This window comes from Dryobates pubescens, chromosome 4 (genome assembly GCF_014839835.1).
Source record: "Dryobates pubescens isolate bDryPub1 chromosome 4, bDryPub1.pri, whole genome shotgun sequence".
NCBI classification, from domain to species: Eukaryota; Metazoa; Chordata; class Aves; order Piciformes; family Picidae; genus Dryobates; species Dryobates pubescens.
The window spans coordinates 46,826,969-46,841,152 of NC_071615.1; the positions used below are offsets into that span (position 1 = coordinate 46,826,969).

The window sequence follows — 14,184 nt, forward strand, 5'->3', positions numbered from 1 at the left end:
TTTAAAAAACACTCATTCTTCTTTTACAAGGTATAGGGCTTGTCACCCTGTTTCTGATATCAGGAGTGCTGTATCAGCTTTTAGTGTGAAAAAAGTTATTTTCCATGAGTGTCTTTATTTCACTTTCCCTTCTACCCTGCCTATGCAAAAGTTTTAAACATTAGTTTTTCCTCTTAAGCACTCCTATTGTACTGGTCACTGCATTTCAGTATGCTAAAGTGTGCCAACAGTATTGTCCTACATGTCTACATTTCATCCTGCCCCACAGCTGTGAGGAGGGACATGACCTAGCTCCCAGGGGCTGAGTGTCTGCACAAAGCAATGATCCCATTTAAAATAATTGAAGAAATCCAAGTGACCACAGTGGATTCCTTGGACTAGGTTTAGGTTTTGCCCTTCTGCAACCAAGATGATTTTGGACTATCAATAGCTTCACAGCTACTACAAGTCCTCTAAGAGCATAGTCTGACTGTCCTTCCCTTGGAATGCAATGCCCAATTACACAGCTGTGTCCTTCCTAAGGCTTGCATCCCTCCTGGAGCAGTATTAAGGCTCTTTTCTTTTAGCTGGTCTGGATCTGAAGCCCAAATCACGGTGTGCACCTAACAGTCCTGGGAGCAGCCAAGAGGTTTGGCAGCCGGGAGCAGCTCAAGGAGTCTCAGTGGTGATCACAGTATCACAGTAACTAAGGTTGGAAGAGACCCCAAGGATCATCAAGTCCAACCTGAATGCAGGAAGTGATGCAAGTGATGCAGCACTTGTGGCAGTTTGAAACATGTGGAATGAAAAGTGGCATTGCCGCCTAATATGTATCTTCTCAGAGAACTTAACAGAGGTAGAAGGAGAAATTTGCTGTACCCCAAGAGTAATTTGCACCTTTGAAACTCATCCTGAACTTTTCAAACTTTTAATCATTTTAGAATTACCCAAATCCTGAATTGCACCAGGTGTGAACTGCCTCTCTCCCAGGAAAAGAGAACAACGTGTTGTGTGTACTTCACAACTTTCAGCCTGGACTTCTCTCCAGCCTGGACATGAGCCTTGCATAAATTCAGAACTCACCAACTGTTATGGCTTTGTCAAGAACCTTCTGAGTGATCATTAAAAGTAATCTTGCTGAGAAGGGGACTGCTATGTGCAAAGCTCATCTTTCCTATTTACTTTGTGACTATTAATGTTTTCCTTTAATGTTTATACGTCAGTGCAAGGAATGGTGTTCGCATAATTCTAGTGTAAAATAAAACCAGCTGTATCCATTATAAGTGCATTACTGCCAGGAACTGTAAATATGTTTTTGCCTGATAGCCTTTTGACTCAATAATATCCTGCTATCTCTGCTGGGCAGGCAAGTTTTTAAACCAAGAAAAGACAGGTTACGATTTTCGTAACCAAACTGCGTTGCTCTTTGAAGTCTGCTATCTAAATTCAAATTTGAAGAAGGTCATTAGGAAAAAAACCCAATAATAATAATAAGAAGAAGAAAAAAATCTGCCTGTGATTTTAAAGGAGAACAATCAAAATGTCCTCTTCAAAGTGCTGGCGAGAAAGGTACAGCGTGCCCCAAGAAGAAGTTATTCCTTCCAGAGATACAGATACGCAGACAAACCCTGCTGGATCATACCATACAAACAATTTTAATTGTGTAGTTACAGTCAATAACCACTCCTAGTCAGAACATTTCTGCATAAAGAAAATTGTGATACACTTATAAAAACAGCCAGCTGTAACAAAATAACTGGTGTTTTCATAGCAATAAACTCATAAAAAAGAAATACACCTTTATACAGAAAATTTATACAGCTGTAGCTTTAAAATTGATTGTAAACCAAAGGAAGACACATTGCAAACATCAATTATTTTCACATTAATTGCATAAGTTTCTAAGGTGATCTATTAGTTTTATTTACCTAAGCTTATTTGCATGATAGTAAAAATTGCATACAACAATAAGAGTGAAGCTTATAGTATGAATTGCTTGGATAACATAGAGCACTTTTTATAGGCAACTGTGTAAAGCACATTTTCTCTATTTAAAACTTTTAAGACACTTTGTTTTACTGCCCATCAAAATACATTTATAAATAGAAAAAAGAAAAATCAGTATGGTAACAAGAGAAGCAATATTACACTTAACGGAAACTTCCCCAAACAAACCAAACCAAACAAAAAAAAGAAACAAAACATAAAAATAATTAATTACAACATGATGCTGCAGGATCTACAAATAAATAATGAGGACTAAATTGTGTTTCACATTTTTTCTCTTTTTATTTTTTTCCTTCTTTTTTTTTTCCCCTTTTTTTTCTTCTTTTTTTCTCCTTTTTTTTTCTTTTTTCTTTATTTTTCTTATTTATTTTTTATTTTTTTCTTCTTTTTTTTTATTATTTTTTATTTTTTATTTTTTTTTTTCTTTTTTTCTTTTCTTCTTTTTTTTTCTTCTTTTTTTCCCTTCTCTTTTACCTTCTTTTTTTTCCTTATTTTTTTTTATTCTTTTTTTTATTATTTTTTTTTTCTTCTTTTTTTTTCTTCTTTTTTTTTCCTTCTTTTTTTTTTCTTCTTTTTTTTTTTCTTTTTTTTCCCCATTTGCTCTAAAAACCATGTAACAATGAGAATGGAAAATTAAAAACCAACAAACCACATCAAAATAAAATAAAAAAGAAAATACAGTGACCTTTATTTCCAAAAGAAAAAAAAAAAAACCAAATCTGAATTACGGCAGTGCCATATAATACAAGGCATTTGTTGGCATATGTTATCTTTAAACTGCATTCCACAGTCTATAGTTCTTTTGTAACATACAATAGAACAAGAGTAACAAACTCTCTCTCTCTCTCTCTCTCTTTCTTTTTTTTACTATTTTCTTTTCTTTTAATTTTTTTTTCTTTTCTTTTCTTTTTTTTTTTTTTAAATAAATGTGAGTTTCCAAAGATCAAATGTGGAGTGCTACGGTAATAATTAACAACAACAACAGCAGCAACAACAAAAAAACCAACCAAAAAAAAAAAACAAACCAAACCAAACCCCAAACCAAACCAAACCAACCCAAGAACGAGAAACGGAGACAAACAAACAAACAAACAAAATTAAACAGGAAATCACCAAAGTTGTAATGCTTGTCTGAAGGCTCCAGAATCAAAAATCACTGGTATCATGCTTTATTGGGTACACTCACAGTGTATCCAGTGAACACAAACGAATTACCAAACAATCCTCAATGCTTCATCTGTTTCTGCGAAGCAGTTTGTAAAACAGAGTAAAACATCTAGTGCAGTCTGCATTATCCTCCTTTCATTTTTTGTGTTTTTTTGTTTGTTTTTTTCTCAACTTTTTGTGCAAGTTTTGGAAGATTCATTGGCCAAACAATGAACAATAAAGGGGGTGGGGGGTGGGGGGTTTGTTGTTGTTTTGTTTTTGTGTTGTTTTTGTTTTTGTTTCGTTTTGTTTCGACAGAACGCCGAGATGGAATTTTCGTTTCGTTGGGAAGTATCAGTGGCACTGTTGAAAGAAAATAATACTTCTAGCTCAGTCTTTCAGTTCAGCATTAATCTCTGTGTTCCCTTCTACCGATAACTCTTCTTCTAGTTTGACTGAAAAGAGCGTGTTTGCGTTTTTGTCTTGGATGCTGTCTTCTAAATCCTTGAGCAACTCTTCTTCTTTGTACTCCGCGACATCCACCTCCAAGCCGGCATTGTCCTTCAGCTTCCCGTGGTGCTTGAGATAGTATCGCTGGTTCTGAAAGAACTTGATAATGGTGTACTTGGGCAGGTCAAGCTGAGCAGAGAGAGTCTGGATTGCTTCTTCATCTGGATACAGGCCTACATCTTGGATGAAACTCTGTAGGATCCCTAGGGCTTCAACAGAAATCTTTGTTCGCGGACGGGTTTTCTGACGATTTTCATCCTCAGATTCAGCTGGTGATGCTACTGTTGGTTGCCTTGGGGGTAGTCTGGGACCTGGTTGCTGTTGCTGTTGCTGCTGCTGTTGTTGCTGTTGCTGCTGCTGCTGCTGCAAGACAAAGCACAGCATTTTTATTATGTGTTTTTTTTTGTACGTGTATTCTTGCTCATGTTTTGTGCTACCCAGAAAACCTGGGGGAGGGGAAATTGCAAAGCTACAAACAAAGGCTTGGTAAGTTTAGAGAACAAAAAGGGAAAAGAGAGGGGGGAAAAATCAACACAAACACAAACCCAAAGCAACCCATTTTTGCTGAACCAGAATTAAAATATGAATTAGTAACTCTCTGCATACCTCACATGTCTGCATGTGTGTGAGTAGAAAAGGAGGATAAAGGGACAGAGGGGTAACAAACAGAGAGCTAGAAGGAACACTCTAGCTTTGGCTGACTGAAAGCCCTGATGACACGACATCAGTGTGGTTTAGCTGACAAATTTTAATGAACATGCTCCATGAGTCAAGTGCAGACAAGACAAAATGCTAAGCAGGTGACATAGTATGGGATTAACTTGACCAGCTTAGCCAGAACTGTAGCAAGGGGAAAGCGAGAAAAGTGCCAGATGAGGGCAAACGCGAAGGAGCTCTGCCAGCAGCAGCTGCTGCTGCTGCTGCCCAAAACCAAGGGTTGCAAATCTCTAGCAATAGCTAGACTAAGAGACTGGGGGGAATTGGGGAGAAGGAGAACATTTTAGCCGAGAGCAGAAATATCCCACAGCGGAGCTGACCTTAGCATGCACTGAAGTCTCATCAAACTTGCAAACGTTATGACAGAGTGCGTTAGCTGGAAGGGCCTAACGTTACACCGTCAAACCTAGCCTCAGCAAGGACAAAGAGATCCAGAGCTACAAAATAGGTATTTGCCCTTCTGTCTCTGGCTTCTGTTGCCTGTGGTCCTGGAGAGGGCCTGCCCTGCCCGTGTTCCAGTATCCCAGCATATAAAGGGGAGCAAACACATTTATCTGCTTCTGTGTTTGTGCTGGGGATTACTTGGTTAATATTATAAAGCACTCAGATGCAAAGCTTTAAATAAGTTGCACTATTATTATTAGATGGGAACATGCTGCATGCCAAACACTCGGGCAATGAGTCAGTATGCACATCAGCAGACTAAGATAAAGCAAATCATGATGTAAATAATTAACAAGACCCTAAAATGAAGTTTTGCAAGCATGGATTTCAGAAAAAATTCCTAAAAGGTGAGGCACTGAGCCCTAGGGGCAGAAATGATTTTCTCATCTACCACCCAAGGGCAGGACACTACAAGATCACGTTTGAAATCAAAAGCAAATTTATCAGCTACTGTTTTTGTTGACAATTCTTTTGCTTCACAACACAGGAAGCGCTGGTTAGTAAGATATTTTGGATCAGCACATTTCTTGTCATATGGTACAAACCACCAGTTATTACTGAAAAAAACAACAGCAGCAAAACAAGCAGTGGTTATCACTACATTTCATTTCCCTTTGTGAGTCTCCCCCCTTGAAAATTCTGGTGTGTCGGTAGCAGTTTCCAAGCTTCCAGTTGCAGCTCACTTGCAGACCCCAAGATGCAGAAAATACCGCAAGAATAGCATCAATACTGCAGGAGTTACAATTCTTGCCACTTCACGGTGCCACTCCTGGCTGTGGAGACTGCATAGCTCTCCCCACCCAGCTGAGAAGCCACCACTTCAAGTGATCTTCTTATTGTAAGATATGACACAAATGCTAGTGGGATTGGGGCTTTTGCCTCATCCCTATTCACATCCTTTCATGTTTTATGGTCTGTGAGCAGTCCCATTCAAGGCTTCAGCCCCAAAGAGATTCAGGACTACTCCCAGCACATTAAATTCTGACAAGACTGAAGGCTTTGCATATACAGTTTGAAAACTCTGTATTTATGCATTTATGTAGAAGAGCAGAAACAAAACTCAGGCCCAGTCTCCCAATCCTTAGTCTTACAAGTCATATTATGAGATTACAAGGCAACTCCTTATGTGAATAATATTTAGGAGATCAAACACACGACATTTATCAACAAGGCAAGAAAATCTAACTACGTGGCACAGTGGCTGAATGTTTATACCGTGCATAAGCTTCTCCTTTTATCCCTTGAAGAAGCAGTTTTATTAAACACAATGTACAATTTCAAACAAGTGCTGGTTTATTACTTAATACAGATCTTTCTCTCCCTTTTTTGCTAAATCAAACAGCAAGTTTCCAGGCTTTCCCAATTATTCTAGCACTTGATATCCTAAGGGATTGTCTTACTCAGTTTGCTTTATCTTTAATATACACTTGTGTTGTTTCTGGCTGTGAGATAAGTCTATCCTTCCTAGCTTTGTAAATAATTTTCTGTACAGGTAATACAAATGATACACACTGGGTCTTAGCTGAGGTTGAGAAAGCACAGGGTAATATATGCCCTTTAAGAGGGAGCAGTTAAAAGGCTGATCTCAGGTCTTTTATGAGAAAGGATTAAAGACTCCTCAGCTCAGAGAGACAGCAGTTCACATTGCTCACCTGGGCTACAATACTTAGCAAGACTGCCAGCCGTGCTCCCACTTTTTGTGCCCATGCAAGCAAAGGGTAGGTGCAGCCCATGGAGGAGGGCACAATGCTGGGACTACCCTGGAGCAGAGGGCAGCTGTTTCCAAGCCCTATGGCACGGGTCCTGCATCCCCTCCTCTCTCCCTGACACAGTGTCCTTGTGCCAGCTCACCTGTGGAGCAGCACCCAGCCAAGGTCCAGCAGTCAGCAGGCCTGGTAAGAAAGCGCCTCTATGCTCTCCTTTCCCAAGGGTGGTGGGAGAGGGGCTCTGAAGGAAAAACAAACAAACATTGACTCACCCCAGCCTAGACTGAGGCTAAAGAAGGATGAGGAATCCCCTACCCTTCACTCCTACCCAGGGCAAGCTGGAGGCTTGAGCTATCTTTTGAACGGCACCGCAACAAGGTCCTCTGGCATTGCTGGCAAGATGTTTGTGCCAACCAGTGCCAAACACCTCTGCCTTTTGGTCCTCACACCTGTCTAGGCAGGGACAGCCCAGCATGCAGGTGCCTCTGTGCCGCCACATGCACACACATCTGTGAAAAACCAAAAAAGCTGATGCAAAAGCTGTGGGTGGATGCAGCCCCTTCCTTGAGCTCTGGCAGCGGCTGGCAGTGCACTCTTATCTCATACCGGGAGACCTGTGTTTAGCCCGGCCAGAAAGAAAGAAACACTAATTTCCTTTGCTCGGTTTAAAGCTTTATTTACTTAGTGCTCTGTGGGATTGGCCAAGGTAAACTAACCTGAATCTGTTCTGCTGGCACATGGATAATGTGGGAAGGCCTGTCACCATGGTGATGAACTGCATTGCTCTCTTGTTCATAGATGGCATCGCGTTCAGGCTGAGGAAGACTGAGGAACCTTCGGATCATGGAGAGATTCTCCCAGAGGGTCCTGTTCTCTGGTGAAGGATCTTCTTTCCAACGTAACAGCTCACAGAGCCATCCCTTGAAAATAACACCGGCAAAAGGTTAGTTTTTTCCCCTAACTTCACAAGGGGCAAAACGAGGGTGAGACATGGACTTTAGAGGCACCGCATGCTCTTACACACTCCCCTGATAGGAAAAGGCTTTCACCGTACAGTCTGGGCTCAAAGCAAACACTGACACACTGTGTGAGAGGGTGCTGTACTGTTTCACAGACCCTTGCCCACCACCAATGTTTTTGAAAGCACCTTCCTTTTGGGTCCTGCACCACAGCACTGGTTTTCTTTGAAATACAGTGGTTGATAAAGGCAGAATCCCTGACAGGGTTTTCACTGACATCAGTGTATTCTCTTTTCTTTTATGCATGGCTACATGCACAGAAGACCACTGAGTTTCAGAAAGCAGTAAATTGGTGAGCAGTATTCTGTTAGGGCTGGTCAGGGAGCAAGATATGCTCACTTCTGACACACTCTTTATACCATTTCCACAACACAAGACAGCAAGTTGCCCAAGAGCTTACCTACTTCAATCCAGATGTGGTTTTGTGAAGTAATCTATAGAATTCCCTGCAAGAACTGCAGTGGTTACTAATTTTCTTCCACATGAGACATACAAGTTAATCACAGAATCACAGAATGCCAGGAGCCAGAAGGGACCTCGAAAGATCACCCAGTGCAATGCCCCCCTGCCAGAGCAGGATCACCTAGACCACATCACACAGGAACACATCCAGACGAGTCTTGACTATCTCCAGAGAGGGAGACTCCACAGCCCCCCTGGGCAGCCTGTTCCAGTGTTCTGTCACCCTCACAGGGAAAAAAAATCTTCCTCATGTTTCCATGGAACTTCCTATGCCTCAGCTTCCACCTATTGCCCCTTGTGCTGTCATTGGGCATCACCAAACAGAGCTTGGCTCCATCCTCTGGGCTTTCACCCTTTATATCTTTATAAACATGAATGAGGTCACCTCTCAGGCTCCTCCTCTCCAAGCTAAAGAGCCCTCAGCTCCCTCAGTCTCTCCTCATAAGGAAGATGTACCACTCCCTTAATCATTTTTGCAGCTCTGTGCTGGACTTTTTCAAGCAGATCCCTGAGGTCTTTCCTGAACTGAGGGGCCCAGAACTGGACACAATATTCCAGATGCAGCTTCACCAGGGCAGCGTAGAGGGGGAGGAGAGCCTCTCTCAACCTACTAACCACAGCCCTTCTAATCCACCCTAGGATGCCATTGGCCTTCTTGGCCACCAGAGCACATTGCTGGCTCATGGTCAACCTCCCATCCACTAGGACCCCCATGTCCTTTTCCCCTTCACTGCTCTCCAACAGGTCAGTCCCCAACCTGTACTAATATCCTTGAAAATTTAACAATCTTGAAAATTAAACAATATTCTTACATCTTCTTTAAACTTAATGGATGAGGTGTTTTTTTTTTCTTAATAGTGCACTGGTAGCTTTAAGAGACTGCCAACGCTTTGGATGGCGGAGTGTGCCTCAGCAGCAAATTTTGGTAGATTAAAATGTAGGAAAGAAAGAATTTACATGCATAAAACATGCATATTTCTTTTGCTTTTAGCTTCAAGAATCTGTTTCCAAAACTACATCCCTGCAATTTTATTTCTCAATGCTGCAGGAAAGATAATGTGGCAGTTTATTGAATCAACAAATAATGTACGTGTACAGAAGCTTTTAGATCCAGTTTATATGTACTGGTAGTTAAAAACTGGTTTATCCAGACTAGTTTACTACTAGATACAATACCCATTTTATATGTACTGGTAGTCAAAACCTGGTTTATCCAGACTAGTTTACTTCTAGATACAATAGATAGAGAGATACAATATAGATAAGTATTTTCTTGAAAACATTCAGAACTTTAGCTAACAGTTAATAAATGCAGTGTAAAAATATTGCCATGATAGGAAGAGGTGAAAGTAAACAAATAATCTTAATGCATTCATGTTGCATATGAAAATAGTTAGTGAGATGTGTATACAAATTTGAAGTATATTCTCTTGGATAGAAATGGAAAACTGAACTAATGACACAGGAGAGAATGCCCCCAAGCAACAGAAATAAGCAAAATGACAAATGTTAGAGAGATGGTTGCACCATGTGATAGGATGAAGGGCAATGGATGTAAACCACAGCATAGGAAGTTCCACCTCAACATGCAGAAGAACTTCACTGGGAGGGTCATAGAGCACTGGAACAGGCTCCCCAGAGAGGTTGTGGAGTCTCCGTCTCTGGAGACCTTCCAGACCCATCTGGATGCATTCCTGTGTGATCTGTGCTGGATTCTATGGTCCTTGCTCTGTCAGGGGGGTTGGATTTGATGTGGGTCCCTGTGGGTCCCTTCCAACCCCTAACATCCTGTGATGGTGATAGCAGAGCTGAGAAAACAAAAATCTAAACGGGTCCAAAATCTGGTGAGTGCTCACTTAGGGGTATGAGGCAGGGAGGGGAGAGGAGGGGGAGAAGAATGGCAGCAGCAAAGGACCTCCTTACAGTGTGGGGATGGAGTGTGCCCTGTTCCTTGACCATGTGGTAAGGGTGGATGACTGGTACTGCCCCAGGGTTTATCACACTGACTAGGAAATGTGGCCAAACTCATTCACCTAGAGCATGTAACATCTAGCCTGTCCCAGATGGAACTGTATGGTGTGCCTTTAAATCAGCAGCAAGGGTCTGTGGTCTTCCCTCCTCAGCATAAGGCACCCTGGGATGTATTAGCAGGTTAATGCATGAACTGTCCCTGTCCTTAACAAAATCAAACAGGCTGCTTGTGTCTCTCTGCCCACTTTGCTTCCACAGGGATATGTGTTGGATTATGCTCAACAGCAGCATTAGTTTTCTGCAGTGAGTTGAAAGAGCTGCAATCAGAAAGCACAGCTAGTTGTTGGGGATGGAAGAGAGAAGAAAGGAAATGAATCCAGGTATTTTAATTAAAATGCAGCTATAAAATTTTTAATTAGAAACCCCCAAATGAAACAGCCCACCCCAAAGCATAAAGATTCATAGATGCACAGAATGGTTTGGGTTGGAAGGGACCTCAAAGATCTTCTGGTTCCAACCAGCCTGCCATGGCCAGGGACACCTTCCACTAGACCAGGTTGCTCAAGGCCAGTTGTCCCCTTTGGTTGTCTGGAGCCTGCACTACTTCACATTGAAGCTAACAGTGGTGAAAGAGAGCAGAGCTGACTCTCATGGCAGCCAGGTGAAACTAAAACCAGCCAAAACAACCTGTACTCTCCCATGACACTTCTCTAAGGCACACAGACAGACGGCAAAAGAGATTGCACTACGCACCCAGACATTGCACATAGCTGGTATGGTGACCACACGAATCACAGATTTTTTTGGGAGGGAATAAAGACAGCAGAAACTCTTTTTAAACAAGCAGTAGTATAAAGTATTTCCTAAGCAATCCTATTTTTATGCTGATTAAACATATTTTACAACAAGAAGGTTTTAGTTAACTAAGAAATTCCTTCTCCCTTCACTGTCTTGTCTGGTTTTACGTTTACTAGATCAGACCTTATCTTCACTAATTGCCAAGAGCTGACATGGGATTCCCAGTATTTTTCTATCAACTTCTGCACTGAAATAGTACTTCTTACCCCTTCTGTAGAAATGATTTGATGAACTGCAACCTGACACATGGCTATGCTAGCCTTCCAAGGAAGCAGTGATTTTGAGACACTGAAATCAGGGATTTCTGACCTGGCACACAGACTGCTCTCCTACCAAAATGTCTCCCCTGGGTTTGTCATATGTTTTAAAAGCAGACACACTCTTATGAAACACATGACAGACAGCATGGTAGTGACCACTTGAATCATGCTAAAATTACAAGGATGGAAACGATTTCTGTCTTTATTTTTAAATCTTCATGGTGTATTTCTGAAAACATTTATGATGATCTTTGAGGTCTCTTCCAACCTTGGTGATCCTGTGAAATCTGACTTCCAAATATTCTCAGAAGAGACAGTGAATGGTCAGCAACAGAGGCTGTAAGGCTTTTACTTTGTTAAGAGACTAAAAGCTTTCTATCAGTGTGCTTTCTTTCATTTCCAACCAAACAAAACTGGAACTACTTCATTCAGTTTCAGAATTCTGTATACAACTTAATGCTGATACAAAAGTCAGCTAGGTGAGAATGTAGGAAATGTTTTGTTAAACTGTAGGAAAAGCAATCACACAGGCTTTACTAAGAGTGAATTTTAAGCTCTGTAAAACTTGAGTATTGTTTTCACTTGACCTAAGAGGCTGCTGTAGGTAAATGCAGGTGAATTTACAAGTGAACGCAATGACGCTGATTTTTCTCCTCTTGCACTCACATTTAAGTTTAGAGCAATTTCTGTCTAGTTCACACAGTTCATTCTGAAGGAGGGCTCGGGCCATAGCTGTTGTTTGGGGTTGGTTTTAGTTTGGTTTGGTTTTGTTGGTTGGTTGGTTTCGGTTTGTTGTTTTGTGGTGGGTTTTTTTGTTTGTTTGTTTTTACAGTCTTACAGGAAGTGGAGAGGACCACAAAATAATAAAGAAATACATATAACTCCAATTAGATCACAACTGGTTTCTACAGCATATCATTACAAAAAACCCCCAGCCTTAAAATCATTAAGCTGATGCACTTGTGTGGGAAGGCAAACCCCCCAAAACTCTGCACTGACATTGGGAACAACCTCGATTTTAAAACAGTAAATTTGCCAGGCAACATTACACTGAATATAAAGAGAGTACAAAGCAAAATATAAACATTAGCCACATGTAAATATGTTTGGAGAACTTTCAGGATGTTACTACTTTTCAAACTGACAAAGTTTAATTTGACACCTTCTGTTCTAAAACCTTTGTTTCTATTCAAAATCACGCCTTTAGCTGCTATCAATCACTGTGCTCTCCCTATTACTTAAAATACTGGCATGGGCCCTGGATAAGCTGAAAATGCCATGCAGATGAATTCTGAGATAATATGTTCAAACCTGTTATATACAACACAAATCCTGTAAAGTTATGTATTGTAAACCTACATTTATTGGGAACTAAAAGTCTTAAATCCATCTGCTACAAAGAAAATACTGTTATGCACTTTCAAGTAACCAAGTACCATCTGCAAAGGTCTTGCTACAGTAAGCAAGAAAATGGTGAAGAAAAAAAAAAAAAAGATGCTAAACCTAAGATATCTAAAATAAATAAGAGTCTTCTGTCTAGTTTTCTGATATGGATTTAGTACAGAAACATAAGACACTGGGGGGGTGGGGTGGGGGGGGAACTGTGAAAGCTGATCTGCCAAACTACTGCAGGAAAAGCGCAAAGATAACTGCCAAACATTAGACTCTGCAAGACCCATGAGCACGCTTGTTTTAAAGCAACCCTCCATGTCTTTTAGCTATGTATCCAAATGGCATTTTATTTAGTTTGACCTGTGCTGTGTTGAAATAAAAATCTTCTGCTCTTTCGCACGGAGTTTCTGAGAAGCTATTCTTGCAATCTGGTTATTTTTTCTTAATAAACAGCAAACTACAACAGAAGACTGCACTTCAAGGTGCAAATACCAACCCTGAGCAGATCAAAGAGCGTCACAATCGTGAAAGATGTTCTCTCTGGGCAACACTTCCCCAATCAGCAATAAACACATCTAGCCAGGGAAGAAAGGGCTTCAAGGTACAGCAGCTGAACTCTTTTGTTTGATGGATTTGTGATAGTGTTAATAATTTGCCAAATTCTGAGTACCTCTCACGGAATGACTAAGAAAGGCTCCGCCGTTTTCAGAGGAGCTGTAATTTGATTCTAAGGAGGCAAAACATTTTAGAGCATCAATGCTAAGATACGAGCAGCTTTTCTTTGGTACGGTGTATCTCAGGATTATTTTGTATCATTCTCTGGGGCATATAATATAATAAAGACATATGGTGTTCAAAGAAATCAGTCAAAATACGGAGGTATTTGATACAAACATTTTAGCAGAAACTGTGAATTGCGTTTGAGCATCTCCTACGAACAAAGACTAAGTACATAATCCATTAAACAGTACTTCTAACCCCCCAAAATTGAGCATTGTGCACTAAAGTAGACATTCTGAATGAGAGCATTTTCAGCAACTAACTGTAAAGCTAGCAATTTATCATTCAGCAAATAATTTTCTACTTTTAAAAGAATCTGTAAGTGTTACTTATGCTAATGAAGACTGTTTTTAATCTGCCCACAAACATGCTAATAGAGGACAAGTTTTAGTTTTTTTATTTACAATGCTGAAGGCATTCCAGTGTATGGAACACAGATATGAAATTACACTTGGTAAAATGAGCTCTTAATTGTCTGAGCAACACAAATCCTTCACCTTTAACACAAAAGCTTACAGACAAAACAAAAGAAAGAACTCCTGGACTCAACTTTAAATATTGACTTTTGGGTGGGTTTTTTTTTCACCTTCAAAAGCCATTCAATTTGCTTTACAAATCTCGTTTTTGTTCCAAATAGGCTGTGTTCATCATAAGTATTTCCATTTCTTTTCAAAACACAATCTGAGAGGAGGAAGAGAGACAGAAGAGAGGAGGAAGAGAGGAGCAAGAGAGCAGCAAGAGAGCAGCAAGAGAGCAGCAAGAGAGGCCAACATCCCCACTACAGCACATGCATACAGTCTTAGTCTTTAGTATTAAACTTGTAAGCTGCTCATTGCACAGAAAGGTTGCTTTGGACAAAGTCATCATACTTTGAACGAGATACATAATGGTAGCAAAGGAGTACTGAAAGCATTTAAATTATTTACTAGGTTA

At 40.6% G+C, this 14,184-nt stretch overlaps 1 protein-coding gene across 5 annotated transcripts in view; it reads right to left on the minus strand.

Moving 5' to 3' along the window:
* Positions 1-3,091: 3,091 nt before the first annotated feature.
* The window catches only part of SATB1 (SATB homeobox 1), a 99,226-nt gene continuing 88,133 nt past the window's right edge, over positions 3,092-14,184 (minus strand). For 4 of the 5 annotated variants that reach the window (XM_054161228.1, XM_054161230.1, XM_009910669.2 and 1 more), the window contains 3 exons: positions 7,226-7,429; positions 6,655-6,750; positions 3,092-4,005 (listed from right to left, as the gene is read on the minus strand). In XM_054161228.1, coding sequence (XP_054017203.1) covers positions 3,523-4,005; positions 6,655-6,750; positions 7,226-7,429 — 783 coding nt within the window. In that variant the 3' untranslated portion in view covers positions 3,092-3,522. The remainder of the gene's footprint in view (positions 4,006-6,654; positions 6,751-7,225; positions 7,430-14,184) is intronic. The other variant, XM_054161231.1, reaches the window with a different exon arrangement.